General features: G+C 52.0%; 3 protein-coding genes across 3 annotated transcripts; 1 reads left to right on the top strand and 2 right to left on the bottom strand.

Moving 5' to 3' along the window:
• Positions 1 to 372: 372 nt before the first annotated feature.
• BDZ83DRAFT_749155 (uncharacterized protein) lies at positions 373 to 890 on the top strand (the record flags this gene model as incomplete). The annotated part of the gene is made up of 3 exons (XM_060513728.1): positions 373 to 490; positions 583 to 655; positions 794 to 890. The coding sequence occupies 3 exons, from the start codon at positions 373 to 375 to the stop codon at positions 888 to 890; spliced, it is 288 nt and encodes a 95-aa protein (XP_060368505.1).
• Positions 891 to 3,565: 2,675 nt separating this feature from the next.
• BDZ83DRAFT_128312 (uncharacterized protein) lies at positions 3,566 to 7,223 on the bottom strand. The gene is made up of 5 exons (XM_060501197.1): positions 6,901 to 7,223; positions 6,659 to 6,754; positions 5,239 to 6,375; positions 4,238 to 5,184; positions 3,566 to 4,180 (listed from the first exon to the last, which is right to left on the bottom strand). The coding sequence occupies exons 1-5, from the start codon at positions 7,023 to 7,025 to the stop codon at positions 3,780 to 3,782; spliced, it is 2,706 nt and encodes a 901-aa protein (XP_060368504.1). The 5' UTR covers positions 7,026 to 7,223; the 3' UTR covers positions 3,566 to 3,779.
• Positions 7,224 to 15,241: 8,018 nt separating this feature from the next.
• Positions 15,242 to 16,632, bottom strand: BDZ83DRAFT_609255 (nicotinamide N-methyltransferase). Its single transcript, XM_060507521.1, has 2 exons — positions 16,596 to 16,632; positions 15,242 to 16,542 (listed from the first exon to the last, which is right to left on the bottom strand). Exon 2 carries the CDS (start codon positions 16,345 to 16,347, stop codon positions 15,544 to 15,546), a length of 804 nt encoding a protein of 267 aa, XP_060368503.1. The 5' UTR covers positions 16,348 to 16,542; positions 16,596 to 16,632; the 3' UTR covers positions 15,242 to 15,543.
• Positions 16,633 to 17,139: the final 507 nt, after the last annotated feature.

The following is a 17,139-nucleotide window of genomic DNA, read 5'->3' as shown; positions in this document are numbered from 1 at the left end:
CTAGTCTCAAGATGTATTCATGTCTTTGATACCAGGAGAGAAGGAGTCGGAGGATGACACAAAGACAACGAAATCAAGCGCTTTGGTTCGAGGCCCTAGTCCCGCGATGTATTCAGCCACGTCTCGACATCCAGAGGCAATAAAGTAGGGTACTTTGGTCGAGATCCTAGTTCTACAATGCATCACCGTCTAGTAATCAGGAGAAGAACGATACAGAATCAACTATAAAACCCTTCATTCATCCCACCTCCTCCTCTATTTCCCTTTCATCAGCATCAGCTTCTCACCTCATCACAACACTCTTCATTACAAACCATCTTCACAATCTTCACAATCTTCCAGACTTACCAGTCTCAACCCCGCAACCTCAAAATGAAGTCCTTCACCGTCATGGCTATCGCCCTCCTCGGCCTCACCAACGCCGCCACCATCCGCATCTGCAAGGACCAGACCCTCGGCAACTGCGTCACCATGGACGTCGGCAGCTGCAGTACGTTTCTCACCCTCTCGAATCCTCAGACCTCTACAGCCTTCAGGAATCATTTTTCTGCCTTCGAACGTGAAGCTAACAACCGATTCTAGCCAACTTCCCCGGAAGCATGAACGACGTCGTCAGCTCTGTTGACACTGGTAGTGCCACCTGCACCTTCTACACGTGAGTTGACTACTGCCTACAACCATGCTTCCTCTTCTTCAAAGAACGGAGCAAAAAGAAAAACGAGCCGTTTCATCTACGAACCCCCTAAACTATCATCAAGAGTCTGTTTCTAACACATCTTGTTCAACCTACTAGTGACGGCAGCTGCGGCGGCGCCTCCTGGACCACCAGAGGCCTCCAGAACACCGTCCCCTCGAACTTCAACGATAACCTCAGCTCCGTCCGCTGCTAGAGAAATCGTCCCCATCTTCGGAATTTTGGAACGTTCCACGGAGCGCTCCACGAAACATGATGGTCACATCGTATTTCTTCCAGTACTCTCTGTGATGGTCCACAGCAACGGGAGGAATTAGAGGCTACCAAGTGATTGTGGCTTGGAATTCTGATCCTTGCTTGGTTTCCAGGAAGAAGCAAACGATACCCAAGCTTGAATCGGCTTAATATCGCAACCTTAGTACCTATTCCTCCTTTATATAGAAAATAGACTCATTGAGTCCCCAACTCTCCTCTCGCTTTTTTCCAAAGATCACCGAGTCTCCTCTAGCATTCAGAATCCGGTGGCTCATACGTACTACACGCCACCACGCACTTGGCAAGTTTAACGGAGCCCTCTCTGGTGGGGGTGGTTTTACGGGGACTCTTACTATTTTCTTATGCTATTTATGCAGACTGCTATAGCTAGGCAAAAGAAATCAATATAGGAAATTTGGTTTCTATTTAACTACTTTTGGAACCAGTGATGTGTAAAATAATGAATACTATGTACAGGTACATAAAGTCAGCCCTTTTTATTATAATATCTTAACAAGACCTACTATTATTATAGATTCTTTTTCTTGTATTCCTCTTAGTCCTCCTGTTGCTATCCGTAACATCCTCTCTATCTTTTTTCTGCCTCGCATGTTCTCGGTACGTATTAGTACCTAATGCTTCGACGGATGACAATACCCAACAACGACTAAGCAACCAAGGATGGAAGACAAAAATTCCGCCAACAAATCACAAGATAGGCAAGGGAGACACGGATATGATTGTGAGCAGGCTGCTTGGACAGGCTTGAGTCACCTTGAGAAGTATAGTTTGCGGGGACAAGGCACTTTTCGGGCAAAGGCGGCCACCGTACGTGCCACGATGGGCAATTGGCAGGCGTTTACCATGCAGATTGTATACATCCACTACTTACGCTTCTTGCGCATTTTCCTTCTGACAAACAAGACATCCATCCCCCCTACAACCTACGTAATCCCTCTTCACTCGAACACATCTGTCTCCCAAAAACAGAATCAATCTTCACCAGCATCATGAATACTTCAATGGTTTGCTTCCTCATCAAAGTATTCATCTAGTGATCACAGCTGATAAAAATTGGGTAGATCCCACACCTCTTCACCCCGATGCGCGTTCCGTTGACACCGGTTACGATCCCAATACGCGCCTTTTCTCGGACAGCAACATCGCATTCTTAGACAGCAGCATCACGCGCAAAATCCAGAAACGCCTCTCCATTTCGCCATGTGCTGAAAAGAAGAGGCTAGTCGCAAACTACACGAGCGTCATAATACCAAGATCATCAGAGCTATGGAAAAATCGAATAAAGATCAAGTGTCCTCGGTCAGAGCTTTCGTAGCATCGATAGAAGACTATACTAAACAATAATTAGGACTATTTCTTTCTCTCCACGAGACCCTCAAACAAGTATGCCAACAACAAAAAATATAAACATACAACTTGAAATGATGATCAACAAAGTCGATGGTCTTGAAAAGATATACCGACCCCCTCAATGGAAACAGTTCTTTACGTAGGTTGCACCGAATTTCAATGTAAAGATTTATTATCTTGTTCGAAGTGTCTTGCCAACATTATTTAAGTCTTCGTTCCCACCGGGATAGTACCATGGATATTGTCGTGTGTTCTATTATCCGACCCGTAACTCCGACTTTACTCATATGTCGTGAGAAGCACCAACGAATTATTTTCTCATGATCTGCTAGAAGGCGTCAATACATATGGACGTACTTTCCTACAGAGGAATAACCAGCTGTGTATTTATCCGACCCTACTTCCCTCATATCCGCCTATGAATAGTCTAGAAATAAAGTGAAAAGTTAGAGAAAGACTGGTGGCGGATGCAACGACGCCTTCTAGCATTTGATGGAATAGCGTTTGAAGTAGTAATCAATACATCTTGCCCCTAGGAAGCACAACATCTGATGTGAAACCGCAACGGTCGATGCGGACAGCGCGAATGAGAACGGGAAAGGGAAACCGACTTGTAGGTAGCTAAATAGAACGAACCATCGCAGTTCACACGGGAGAACGCGTCAACGACAACATCAGATATGAACATTTCATTATTCATCCAGCAGCCTATCAACGCCCCACAAGCCCGTCAGGAACACATCTCTCGTCCGTACTTCATAACCCCTCAAGATCAAGCCAGACTAAGGTAAAATACGACAAAGGCGACATGGAAATAGCTAGATCAAACCGGCCGAGCCGCGCCACCCATCCGACGAGCCGATGAGCCCACCAAACAATGTACACGCAGAACAAAAATAAAAAGCAAGGTGAAAACCAAAAAAACAAAAAAAACGCAGTGCAACTAATTCTCCGACACCTTCCATACTGCGTCAAGGCACGTAACATTGGAACGCCAAGCCAAAGTATTTTTTCCCCTCCCATTTCCCCCATCGTCTGGCCGGTCCCCGTCTGTCGGTACTCCGCCGCCGGTTCGACGCCCCGAAATCCCGACCAGGGGTCGCGCACTCTCTCCCCTCTCCAACATGTGAGGGCAGACTAATGACACGCTGCCACTGCTCGATCCGTCCACTTCTGCAGTTCAATTCAACGCATTTGGCCTTTGGGAACTTCTCCTAATCCCAGAAGAATGCGCCTAGCGACTACGCCGCCATGTTGCGGTCTTCGAACACGGAGAAACACGCACGCAACAGGGAATCCCATGCCCTGCAAACAACCGCATCGGGAGAAATCATGTCTTGGCGTTGAGAGGTCGACCGACATCAATCCTCAGTGATGCCGCTGCCCCCGCCGAAAACCGTAAAAGTCATGCAGTGCAACGACCTCGACCAAGCGCTCTGTTATCTGGGCTCTGTCCACTTCATCCGAGATTCGGGTCGTGGGCAATGCGTCCCAGGGGTGTTCTGTCGCGGGGCTTCTCGACCAAATCAGCATACCCATCCAGGCTTGATCCCATCACCCTGACCATGTCGAAAATGTGCGAGCCCTTGAACGTCTCTGCCCATAGCCTGATGACCGCTGCAGCTAGCTGTCTCAACCTTGTGCTGTCGTTCGCAGAAACTTCGTTGTTGGCAGGTTGGCCGGCGGTAGGCCCACCCAGGGATGGATCGATGGGCACAGCAAATTCCGTCTCGTCCAGCATTCTCCTGACCGATTGTAGGAGATTCTTTTCTTCGGGGGTCGCAGGGGGGTCATTCGGTCCGATCGATGCGAGAGTAAGGAGCCATTTAGACAAGAGAATGGCGCATTCGAAGTTGCACACTACAAAGAAACGGGGTTAGCTAGAACAAGCGGTGCTTGAGGAGAACAGGTACTTACAGGAATGCTGAATGCTCCATTCCAGGCTCTTGGTCCTTGCAACGTAGTTGACGCCGGCCTTGACCAACATAGACAAAGCATGAATGGCCTGGAACACGGCTCTATGCAACCTCAACGTACGGACAAGTAGGGGCATGTTGCTCAACGACGAAGCGACCAGCATGTGATCTCTGGTTTCGAGGGATCGATTGGGCGGGATCTCGGTGTATAGACGGATATATGCCAAGCGCAGGAGGGCGGTAGAGTTGAACGCTACCGGGCCGCCCGGGAACGAGTCGCTATTGCCCACATGCCCCGCGTCGGCCGCCCTCAATTGGTGTCGGTGTTCGAAGCTCACCTGCCATATACGTAGTGCTGCAGTGACCTCTTCCACATCTTCCGGCTTTAATCCCCTCTGTGGTCCAAACGGCGAGCTGAGTGCGAATGAAGTTTGCTTTAGCAGGTAAATGTGCTGGAGCAATGCGTGGATGAGGACATAGTTTCCGAGGGACGACATGTGGGGAGGCAAGCCCTGTGGTGAAGTCGTCAGGACTCTGGAGAAGGCGTCGTGGACGGTGATTTCGACAGAAGGATAGTTTTGCCTGTCTTCCTGCCACTGCCATGCCGACTCAGCCCTCCACAACCTGGACGGGTAGGGCAAAAATAGACCAAGCTCCGAAGTGAGGATAAGAGGTGGCATATTGTATGCAATACTGCACAGGTTGAAGAAGCAGTAAGCTATGAGCTTCGTGCGCGTAGCTCCCTCAAGTCGAATCCAAGTCTCCCAATCCGGTGCAACGGCCGGGCTAGACTCGGCTATCAATCCCTCTTCGCGAACGAGCATAGCAAGGTGACTCTGAAGAGATAGAGCCTCATGCAAGATTGCTTTCGCTCCCCAAAGCCCGACTGCGAAGAGCAGCAGGACAGCCTGTGTGGTCTCAAGACGAGCTTGCGGTGTGTTTGGCGAGCTGTGAGGCAACGTTAGAGCTGGCAAGCAGAGCAAAGATGGGAGATACACTTACAAAGGCTCGCGATGAGTGTCTTGTGTCATCGGGCGATCCTGCTGTGCCGAGGCAAAGGTATGCCTAAAGCCAGAGCTGGGGGAAGGCCGAGTCGAGTGTGGGCTGTACGCAGCGGGTGTCGGTAGAAGAGCATGAACCTCATGACTATGTCTTCTTCGGATCTGCTCGAGCGCAACAGCCTTTGCAGCATACCACAGCGCGTGACCCCGGTGGCTCTCGAATCGGTACTGTGCACCAACAGCCAAGATAGCCAGAAGCAGCTCCGGGGCCATCTCAGCGGGCGTCAATGTTGGAATATGCAGGAACGGGAGATACTCGTGGAAACCGCTGATGTACCCCTCGAGGAATCGAGTGAGTGTATGTCTAAAAGGAAAGACAAAGTCATTTGGAATGACCGATGAGAACTCTTCCAGTCGGTTCTTGATGACTGTGTGATCGACGGCAGAGATACGGAGGGGTGCTCTCATTGACTCTTCGTGGCTCCTTGGACCACCTTCCATACCCTCCCGACCATCCGGCTGGACCGAAGGGAACCGTGACGGAAACTGTGATGACGGCTTGGACGGGCCACGGTGATGCATGTCGCCGCGGGGCCACAGTCCCCCCATTTGCTGATCAGACTCGAACGGAGGTGGCAAGTAGTGCGAAGAAGGTGCAAAGTCGTCGAGGAAAATGTGATAGTCATCGTAAGGTGCTGCTTGGGGCTGGGGAACGTATCCCGGCGCCAGCATGTTCTGGTCCTCGCGTGGCCGTTCGGGATACCCCATCGACTCATCATAGGACTTGATCCTCGTATGATCGGAAGGCGGACGTCCCATCTCGGCCATCATAGGCTGCTGCATGGGGTTCACTTCGCTGGCCAGAGCCGCATCAGAGAGTAGATCGAGGTTGCAGGCAGCGGCACGGGCCGGACCTGGCATGCGAGGATCTGGGGCCATGGTGGATGCCACAGCCGTTATTGACTCCTGGTGATACTGGGGCTGAGGTGGGCGCTGGACGCCCAACATTTCATGTTCGACATGGCTGTCGGAGGAAGATGGCGGATTGTGTGTGCTGGATGAGGTCTTTCTTGGCCGATTATTCTCCTTGCTGCCCTCGTTGAGGTGAACGAGCTTCTCATGGCGGACAAGGAGATCACTGATGTCCATATAAGCATATTCCTTCGTCAGAGTTGGGAGGGGGAGTCGGCCGTGTTGCAGTTGAGCATCAAGAACAGGGAAGAGGTGGAGTCGAAAGTCGGGGTCTTGGGACGGGGGAAGGTCTTGGGGATAAATCAAAGTAAAGCAAGGTAAAGCTGGGTGGTGTGGTGTGTGTGGAAGGTGACAGCATATGGTGTCGATGTGGTGAGGTAAGTGTACTCAGGCAGGCCGCAGGATGGGTGAAATGACGAATGGCCAGGGGCAAGGTTGATAGAACTCACCGTCGTCCGAACGTTTTACCACAGCGAGCCCAGCCGCAGGCAAAGGGCTTCTCTTTGGTGTGTGTCCTTTCGTGTCTTTGGACATGCTCCACACGCCTAGAATGCAAAAGCAATGTAAGCTAGCCGAAGGTACAGCGAGAAAGCCAAAGCCAAGGTAAGGTAGGGCAATCAATCATCGAGAGAGGAGAGTTGGGGGCCTTGCACCAAGACCAAGGAGCAAGGAAGAGGGGGAGCCGACTTACCTGAAGCGCTTGCTGCAATACTTGCACGGCAACGTCTTGGGCTTTTGCTGCCGGGCCTCACCGTTTTCCCCAGCTATGCCAGAGCCTCCATGAGGCTGCCCCTCTATGGATTGGAGTGGCATCATTTTGTGCAAACGCTACCCAAAGTAGGGACAGGTAAAGGGGGAAAAGAAGCGTACTGTGTGCTCGGCTAGGTAATAGGATGGCTCGAGGACCACCGAGGTCACACAGCACGAGAAAGTGGGGGAAATGGAGGAGGTAAGGTAGGCGGAGCAAGCAGAGTTGGGCTTGAAAGGGATACTTTGCGGGGTGCGGTGTATGTATCGATATGAAGATGATTGTTGAAGGGACGGCTTTCAGGCTCTCGTGAAGAGCAGCAACAGAGAATTATTTTGACAACGGTCCTCTGCTAACCCCCCGTTTTCGTCTCTTTCCATGCAAGCCTGGCGTGAGCGAGTCTCAGATGCCTCTTGGTAGGCGTAAGCGTCCACGGGCGGTGGCGGCCGGCGTTTGCAACTCGAATCAACCGGTACCGCAAAGCATGCGGGAGACGCGTGAACGAAGTGAGGAGTTGGGATTCGGAGTGGGATGTCCCGGCCGCAGTGGTAATAGGTAGGGCGGGCAAGTTGCGAGGAAAATTGGGCGCGAGGAGAAAAGTTGGGGAAGAAGGGAAGTACTGGTGTCACGGCACCACGAGTGACACAAAGGATACAGGCAGAGCGAGGTCGAGTATGAAGGAGATGTGTGTGCAGTGGGATGTTGCGGCAATGCGTATGGATGTTTGTGCGTTGGGCTGAGGACACAAACAAGCATGCATGCGAAGATTGAGCGTGAACTAAGTCGTAGTTACTCGGCTCAAACAACAACAACAACCTTGGATAAAATGGGAGCGAGGTCGAAGTGAATTGGCAGGGAGGGGGTGGGAGAGCAAAAGGCGGGGAATTGATGGAGATGAGGAGACTCTCGGGAGAGGAGAGCAGCAGTGACAAAGAGGAGGAGGATGAGGAGAGACGCGAGTAGCAAAGCCCGGCAGAAGTCGAACAGGCGGGACGGAGGGCAGCAGCAGCGACACAAAGGGAAACGCTGGGGAGCCGCGGTGTGCCTTTCTCCAGTAGCCGATGAGAAAGAGAGGAGCCGACGTTGACGTTAACGTGTGCAGAGACAGAAGCGCGGAAAAGAGAGGCTGGATTTGTCTCGGTAAGCTAAGGTAGGTAGCTTGGAAGCTGAGGAGTTTAGGTTGGGATGCGGAAGAGGGGAAACACGGAGTTGCCGGCTGTCTGCGGCGCGCGTGCGACAAGAAGATAATGCTGGATGTTTGGATAGGCAAGAGGATATGATCGGCGTTACTACAAAGCTTTGTGGTACCGGTACTCGAGGCGGCGAGTCTGATGTATAGATGGAGATACTACGTGTATCGGGAGGGGAAATTTTGGAAGTCGAGAGATGTCGCGTGAGAGGCGGTCGGTAGAAGAGCTGGCTGGTGTGCCAGCTGTTCAGCTTGAGGTGGTAGCGACAATGGAAGGTCTGATCTAACGGAGTGCCGCGGAAGATTAATGGAGAAGGGATGCTTTCGCATGCAACATTAATGCTTGATATGTCGTGTGTACGGGACCGGCGCGTGTGCCAATGGGGGGGGGGGGGGACGATTCGGAGATGGAGCTGGTAACGTAGTTTGATGATGGCGGCCCTTTGCGTGAGGAGGAGGCGGGTAAGGTAGGTGAGGTGGTAGGTGTGAAGAAAGCGGAGGAGAAGGAGGAATTGAGAAACGTGATGCGATGAGGAGGCAGAAAGCCGCGGTGGTAATGCGGTAGGTAGAAGCAGGGAGGGAGTATAGTGCGCCCGCGTGTCCAAAGTGTGAGTTTGAGTCTGAGTCTGAGTGTGCGCGCGTGTGTGTGTCCGTATGCGTATGCGTGCGCGAGTGTCTGAGTGAGGTGCCTGACGAGTGATGGAAGTGAAGTGTATTGTGTGAGAGGTGTGATGTGAGGTTGCCCGTGAGTGAGGTTAGGTGAGGTGAGGTGGTGGTGGTGAGGTGGTGGCCGGGTGGTGGTAATGGGTGGGAAAAGGTGGAGAGAGTGATGAGGAGAGAAAGAATTGGCTTCCGTTGAATGGGGGAAATCCAGGCAAGAATCTGGGGTCTGGGGTTGTCTCCTCTCTCTCCGCATTGGAGAAGCACCAAGGTAAGGTAGGTACGTAGGTGCCTTGCTCCTGCTTCGCGCTGCTGCTACTGCCGCTGCCGCTGCCGCTGCCACTCTTTCCCGGTAGGTGCTCTTACAGTACGGAGTACCTACCTACCTACCTTACCTAGGTCATTACGTACCCAAGTATCTACGTACCTACGAGCATCCATCCCACCTTCCCCGGCCAATAACAAGGTAGCTTACCTCAGCCAAACCCCGCTGCCCTTCCCAATCTCTCCAATCTCCAAAGGTACCTTGCTTGCTTGCCTTCCATACCTCCGTTCGGATGTCCCTAGATATCAATCCCGGAGCCGGCAGAAAAACTTTGCATCAGTAGTCAGTAGATGGAAAGAAGGACAGAAGAAAGAGCCAAGGCTGGCAAGGTATGTGTAACTGACTGAGTATGACGGTCTATCTTGATCGAGAATTGAGAAGAGTCGCAGGATTCTTGGGCGACGGGATGATTTGGAGCAGCAGCATTGAGACTCTGAGACTCACCTCACTCTGGGTGGCCTGGAGCATCCGTAGTGTAGTCAGGTATCCGTAGGCTCAACTGGAAAAAGAGAACTTTGAGGTTGACATGTGTGAAGTAGCTTTTTGCGTGGCATTCACCCAACAAGAGACCTTCCTCGGATGACCTAGTCAAGTAGCGGCCTGGGCCAAGCTTCAACCAAGGACTGCCCTGTTCAACCACCCTAAAAGATGGTTGCATGTGGTGGGGGAAGCAGGGCGGGGAGCTTCACAGCCAGGGCCAATGGGAGCTCAGCCATGAAATCATCCCTCGTCGGCAAGGGCCATTGGAGGCCGATGATCCAGCCAAGCAATCCAGTCAAGCAGATACCTACGGATAACTCTAAGGCACTTCCGTCATCTGCTGTCGTGTGTGCTATATCTGCATCTGCACCGTGGATCCATTGGCGAGAGCGAGATCCCAAGACGCAAACCAAAGCAAAAAATAAATGTCGGAATCTCGTCTCATCTCAACAAGCTTCTACTCTAATCTGCCTGTCGTCGTTGCCGCTTGCTGTTGGGCTACCACGACTGTTTCTCTTCATTCCAGACCATCACCAACTGATTGGCTCTTGTCTTCTTTGCACTCCCACATCGGTATTCCTCTGCCTCTTCTGCATCTGAGTACCCAGCCAGGCTAGTTCGCACACAAGCAAGCCATGCTTTTCCTTAGGCTCTGCGTCAACGTGTCCGTGCAAGCTGTCTTTTGCTGCACTGACGCCGGGAGGGGATCACGGGTACTTCTCCATTAGGCGTCGGAATACACACCGGGGACACTGCTGGTCTCAAGACGCGCCAATGGCAGCTTCGCAATAGCGGTCAACCGTGACAGGGAGCCCTAGATGAGACGGCCACATTGCCAATGAACCACTCATTCGTCCTCTTTTTTGGAGAAACCACACGATGCCGTCTGCCCAAGGCCAAGTTTCCGTAGTCTACGTGCAGAAGTCAGGCGTGCGGCGTGCCAGGAGTGCCAGGGTAATGAGAAGAGATGATCGATCTTGTCCATTTCGAAACCCCCGGCGCTCTCGGCCCTGATCAGCTTCACATTCCTGCCGTTGTAGAATCGGGCGAGGCGAGACGAGGCAAAGCTCGGTTTGCGGCTTCTGGGCCGGTGCGTTCCTGTGTGGCCTAGCTCAACCCAACCCCCCACCCCCAGTTGCTGTGTGTCATGAGCTTGGGAGGAATCTGAATCTGAAGCTGGGACTCCAGAGCAACGGCCACCATCCCTGCACGATGGACCTTGGGGTTTGGGCAGCTACTTCACCTCCCTCCCAGCAAAAAGCTACCCAGCTCCATGTCTCCAAATGCGGAGAGTCTAAGACGGGCACTGCAAAGGACGGGAGCTTGCCGGAGGAGAGAGGGGGTTAGGGAAACGCAAAATCTCCCGAACAAGCTCCAAAAACTGTAGAGGCAAAATAAGTTCATATAATAACAAATCAGCCACAGGACCGTTACATGGCGTGTGACTTGGTGGCCTAACACCGTACCACGTAGGTTCATCTGCCCGTTGAGACTAGGTAGCGAGCGACGAGAGAAGCGGGCACAAAAGTCGCAGTCGGGTGTCTCGGTGCAACTGCAACGCAAAAGTATCAAAGGTTAGAAGGGGGAGACAAGAACAGAACAGGGAAAAGATACATTGCCTCTGATAATTACCCCAAGAACGACAAGCCATATCTGTGGCAGGCATGTCTGGCTATGCTTCCGTCCATTAGTGTGTGCTGAGTCGATACATCATGCTGAACCCTGTCAGACCATTCTGGCCTTGGGGCAGTGGAAGGGTATATCCGCCAGTTTCCTCATGCTCCTCGTCGTTTACATGAAATATTGTTTCTCTTTTCTGAGGTACGCCCGGCAAGCATCCGGCCGATACTCCGCTGGCTCACTTGATCAGGCTCAGGCCCCTCTCTTCTTTTTTCTTCGTCCAGGTCTCTTCCTCTCGATTTCGAAGGGGGCCTTCTGGCTGGCGGGAAATTGCGTCGAATTTTCGGGGACCCATTCGTATTGGAGACCCTTCCATGAACGTGACATCCCATCTCCAAGCTACCTTGCAGTTGACAAATTTCCCGATGGCTGCAGCTCGCAGTAGGCAGAGGGAAGCCGGTGGATGGTTCCAGTTTTGTTGTGCGTGAGGTGTGGTGAAATGGCGGGAGAGGGAAGAGGGTGGTGTGGGAGGTGTGGGAGGTGGGAACGGGCAAGTTCTCGGGATGGGAACCAAGCTCCAATGCCAATTGGGGGGGGCATCCACCTCAATGCGGAGGAGAAGCAGGCACGACATATAGGCAGGAAGGAGTACAGAGTATACAGGAGTCACCTCAGGCAGCTTGCACTTCAAAGTCGCCTAACTTTCTTGCCTTAGTAATACCAATTCATGGCAATTCATGGAAGAAGTTGCAGCGGGCAAGTGCAGCGAACGCACCTGCTCTGAGTCTGAGGTGCCTGCCTTCCCCGTTCAACCTGCCCTGGAAGGTGCAAAGTGTGGGGTAAGCGCTGGTGACAAGGTCTGTGCTCTCTATGCCCCATGCTCCTGCCTCCATGCTCTCGACAGCCGCCCCACAGTCGCCGGATTGTCCTTCCCCATTTCAATGTTTCCCATCGCTCCTCAGTTTTGCACAACAGCAGCTTCGACCAGGACGATCTCATCGCCCTCCATCTCCAGATCGGCGGACAAAGACTTTGTCTTCAACCTGTGCTTCATGCTAATACCTGCTACCTCTATAGGCTATCTGTATAGAGTAAAACGCACAGTAACCCTGTATCCGTATGTACTCGAAACTCTCCTGCTCGACATCCCCTGCCTTACTTCTCTTCGCCCACCCCACGTCGCTCTGTAATCCCCCGGCATCCACGACCCCCAACCAAAGGTTCCTCAACGTCCGGCGGGGGAGGAAAACCTCGGCGCCAATGTGTCAAAACCAGCTAAGTTCCATCTTCTTCTTGCGTCCCCTCCATTCCGAATTCGTGTCCACTCCGGCCGGGAGCTCCCCCTTTGGCCTCCTTGGGACTCTATCGCGCCCGAAGCTGCTATCCAACTTGCCGGCGGATCAAGGTTTTCCATCAAGAACTCTGCTAGACTCTTGTATAAGCACTCCCCTGCCACCCACAGCCTATCTCAAGGTCTTCCCGTTCTGATCCGGGAAGCTACATGGCTAACCAAATCGATATTGGGATTCGACGCGTGAGACAGCGGACCACATACTCGCGGACGCGGAACAAAGGCCGACGTCTGAATAGGCTCGCTCGAAAAAAGCTTAGAGCGAGCAAAACTCCAGAAGTCCCATTAAACATCTCTCGCAACAATTACGGATGTAAACATTGAGCTGTCCAAATGGTAGAGCGCAGTGATCAAAGGTTCAAGCTCGGGGCTCCCTGAGACCATGGTTCGTCTTGGCTGACCCGTTCGCTTGGACTCCCGAAATGTTTAAACACACCCGACCTGCCCGTAAGTGCCGGGAGACGCAACCCTCACGACCGGTCCCATCAGCGAAGCTTTGCGCGCTGGATGGACCCCTCCATCATGACTGTTCGAGATCCCGATAATCGGCGGGCGTTCCGTCGTCACATGGCTTTCTCCAACGCCAAGGCCGGTGCTTAGATTGCTCTGCAGCGGTGGTTTGTCGATGTATGACACGTTATCAACGCTCACGGTATAGCCTGAATTCGTGCTTGTTCCGTGGAGGGATAACTGTGACTACGATTATAGTAGTGATGGCGGGTATCCGTAGGCTCTGCAGTCTTCATAATTCATGAGGTTAGCGAGTCCTTGAGCTACCTTGATAATTGGTTGGATCAATGGGCAGTCTGACATGAACCCTGTCACTCATCGTCGAAATATTAGCGCCGTAGTGACCTTTCGACCCTATTATCTTACCCGTGAAGATGAACCACGAGATATTATCAGGCACCCTTCCATGATTCTAACAGCGGATGTAAAACTAAGAGGCTTCTCTCGGAATCCATTTCAAATCCAGACCGTCATCGTATGCCAAGGCCCAAGGGTCTGTCATTCGCATCCTTTGTAGATGCGAAGAAAAGGTCAGAGGCAACCGAGACCATTCCTCATGCTTTATACTATGTACTATAGAATCATCAGGATCGTGTTCCGTATCAAAATCCTAGGCCTTGGGTGTTTCCCCTCAGCCTCGCCTACATATTCAGAGCTAATACGTCCAGGTCTAGAAGGGAAAACACAGGACGAGTAGCCCCGTCCCTGTTAAATCCTCCCAAAAGGCCCGGGATATATTGACTGTTGCCTGGGGTTTAACGATGTCTACAGCGTCTGGCTACTGTAAATTACATCGGAGTCCTCCCAAACTGACAACGACAAGCTGCAAGGCTATTTGGAGCCCCATACCACGTCTCGGGATTCGCTGCCAGGACCCATAGGATGGACCTCCCTCTTGAGGCGAAGCATGACGGAGGATTCGTGTTGGTGTTGAAGTCAGCGGCCAGCTCCGGCTCAGTTGCGATGAGCGGTATTCCTTGTCATCTGAGAGATTATTGGGCAGACGCTCGGTAGTGGTACTCTTTGGCGTTTAAATCCAAGAGGAAAAGTAACTTAGGTGAGTGCTGACACAGAACAGGGAGTCTACAGGATTTAGATTTGTCCATCAAATGTTCTCAATGACTCTCTCAAACTCGGAGAACAGTATTCACAGTTCGAACGAAAGCTTGGCTGTCGTCGTCTGAGCTCATGTCGATGTGCATATTCTGATTTTGGCTCGTCAAGTGTCCCTTCGTAGCCTCTTCTTAACTGGCTGGCAGTCTAGGTCTTCGGTCTCGCTACTAGTACCTTATTTGATTTGCCAGTCATTAGGGATTTGGAGGTCGAGAATTACTGAAACTAATGGGTAGAGAGTGGCCTGACTGTGTCTGTCAGATTTGAGCGGCAACTTCTGTTGATCTTGGCGCTGTTATAAGACTAGCTGTCTTGTCGAACCGAACCATATGGATTGGATGTGAGACTGGTCTGTCTTAGACAAGCGCTTCGTCACATCTGCTACTATCAAGCCAAAAGTAAAGGCAATCGGCAATAGATGGATCGAATATTAATGCTACGCCTCTGGCAAGAGAGCGGCGCAGGTAAACATCTCGATGCCAGATCTTGACCGCCGAAGCTAGCAAGAACAATTTACATGAATGGATCAGCTTAAATCAACTTAAATCATATAAGATTCGAAGTTTCGCGAAGTTGTTTGGTTGCCTCATAGTCTCAAAGGTAGAGATGGCCAGCTCAGGGACGCTGGACGTGGGAGAACCCCCTTTCCAGACTTAATCCTTTCATAGCGTCGATTTCAGCGCAATGATATCAAAATCTCCGCAATAGTAAAAGTAACTCATAGACCATGCTCGTCAGGGTCCCCTTTTAGCTGCCGTCTACGAGGAAAGTGGGAAGGAGGCAGGTGGCAGATGCTTTCCCTGTGCAAAGTCTTGCAGCCCGACCCGTACCTTCCCACCTACGAATTGCCTCCTTCCCGTCTTTCCTCGAAGGAGGCTACTCATATCTCCTCAACTTCGTTCCTATCACCAGCACCCATCCGGATTGACCGGGATTGACAGCGTGGTTTGAACTCTGACGCAGAGAAGCTAAAATAAATACTCCAATGAAGCCGTGCTGGCCTGAGGGGCGCGCTGTTCGAATCTGGGCAGGGGCGTGGATTATAAGGTCAGTCTTCCCCCTCCATTCCTTTCTTTTTTTTTTTTTCCTTTTTTCTTTCTTTGAATGCTTCATTTGAATGTCTTCTTTATCTCATCTCTAATGGAGAATATCTTTGGTGTCCTTTTCATTTGTACCCCATTCCTTTTGTTTATCCCAGTCCAGATATGCCCACCAATTCTCTTCCTTCATGCTCATTTCTCGTAGAAAACCACTTGCCCATGGCTCAGAGATCCCAAACCGCAATCCATCAAACAGTTCTCGTCCCTCATTCAACATTTCCAACATGTTCAACACCCCTCATGCCTTACCCTCCTCCAGCAGCTCCTTCGGCCACCGCACCTCAAACCCGCTCACCGTCTTCTGAATCTCCAAATCACCCGGGTCCCCATCAAACAGCGGCTTCTCCATCTTCTTCTCAAACACTTGCTCGACAAGTAACCCCCTCTCCCTCACGACATCGAAAAAGGCCAGATCCTTGTGCCTCAGCCACGGCCGGTACGACGTGAAGAACACATACGCCACGCTCCCTTCCTTCTTCGCCAGCGCCTCCCAGATCGTGTCGGCAAGCTTCCCGTGCTCAGAGTGCCGGAACAGCAGATCCGCCAACACCAGCACGTCAAACTTCTTCTCCTTCTCTTCCCCCTCGGCCGAAGAAGCAATCTCCGCCAACAAAGGCTTTACGTCCGCGCCCCAGACATACCCCTTGGGCACCACAACCCCCTCCAGATCCCCCGCCTCGTCCACATTCTTCTGCATCGTCATGACGATATCCGCGTCCGGGAAATCCGACACGACAACGCGCTTCGCGCCCAAGATACCCGCCGTCAAACTCGGCAGGCCAGCACCCGCGCCGAGCTCCAGCACCGTCTTGTCCTTGACGCGTGACGGGTCCGCCTCAAAATAGTCCGAGACGACGCGGCTTCCGTTCCAGAGGTGGTGCGCTTCGGTGGGCGAGTAGCCGACGAGGTGAAGCGTCAGGACGCGGCCCGAGGCGAGTGTGTGGGTTTGCGAGGTGGGTGGCGGGGTGGGCGGGTAGTAGTCTTCTGGGTCGGCGAAGAGGTCGCCTGTGTCGCCGTCGGCAACGTCGCTTACTGGGCTCATTGTGATGAGTGTGTTGTGTTGCTGGTGAAGTAGGTGTTGGTGTATCCCTGGGTCAGGGACTGAGGGGTTGACTCTTGATACCCTGAGTGAAGAGGGGCAGATCCGAGTGAGAGAGCTGTCTAAGTTGTCTCGCTGTGCGATTTCGGGAATGATGTGATGAGCTTCTCTGTGTGAGAATGCCTTCACTTGCTGAGTCTGCCTGGAGCGTCAGTTACGGCTGGGAAAAAGTGAAGGTGAGATCAACATACTTGGATGAATGCGGGGTGTGGAGGGGTCAATCGCAAATGAGTCGCAATTTTTTTGACGTCTTCTTTTTTTTTTCCTGCGACGAAGTAGAAGTGGGTACAGTGCGAGACAGTCCTCGATTTCCCATGAGGAGGTGTAGTATTGGCAGTCTCAAACACAGTGTGAGGCAGGCGCTGGCACCTCATCTAAGGTACATCGAGAGTGAGTAGATTGTCTGAACTACAGAGTTAAAGGACACCCAGCAGAGCATATTGGGAGTACAAGCAGTAGGCCCTTACTTCCATGATGTTGGCAATTGGTTCTCGTAAGTCCAAAGTCGAATCTTTCGAACTTTGATTTCATATTTCTGTATGTCTCTATCATATTCCCATCGATTTCAATTTGTCTGAGAGATATCCTTCATGGACTTTGCCCCCCTCCTACCCGGTACATAAGGAGCCTATCAGCCACAAAAGGATACAAGCCGCTGATGAAGCTTTTTGTTCCCCTGAATCAGAAAGTGAGCGGCTTTGGAAGAAGTCTTGTTCCAGCAAAGCTTGCTTCTGG

This window comes from Colletotrichum acutatum (assembly GCF_030867785.1).
Source record: "Colletotrichum acutatum strain CBS 112980 chromosome Unknown BDZ83scaffold_17, whole genome shotgun sequence".
Lineage (NCBI taxonomy): Eukaryota > Fungi > Ascomycota > Sordariomycetes > Glomerellales > Glomerellaceae > Colletotrichum > Colletotrichum acutatum.
This window is presented reverse-complemented; position numbering and strand designations above follow the sequence as displayed.

What these genes read in the sequence shown, in the direction of transcription:
- BDZ83DRAFT_609255 (XM_060507521.1), bottom strand. Translation starts at nt 16,347, where the DNA reads ATGAGCCCAGTAAGCGACGTTGCCGACGGCGACACAGGCGACCTCTTC.
- BDZ83DRAFT_128312 (XM_060501197.1), bottom strand. Translation starts at nt 7,025, where the DNA reads ATGATGCCACTCCAATCCATAGAGGGGCAGCCTCATGGAGGCTCTGGC. An exon ending in TATTGCAGCAAGCGCTTCAG is followed by an intron (nt 6,755 to 6,900) that starts GTAAGTCGGCTC and finishes TTTGCATTCTAG; the next exon opens with GCGTGTGGAGCATGTCCAAA. An exon ending in GGTAAAACGTTCGGACGACG is followed by an intron (nt 6,376 to 6,658) that starts GTGAGTTCTATC and finishes TATGGACATCAG; the next exon opens with TGATCTCCTTGTCCGCCATG.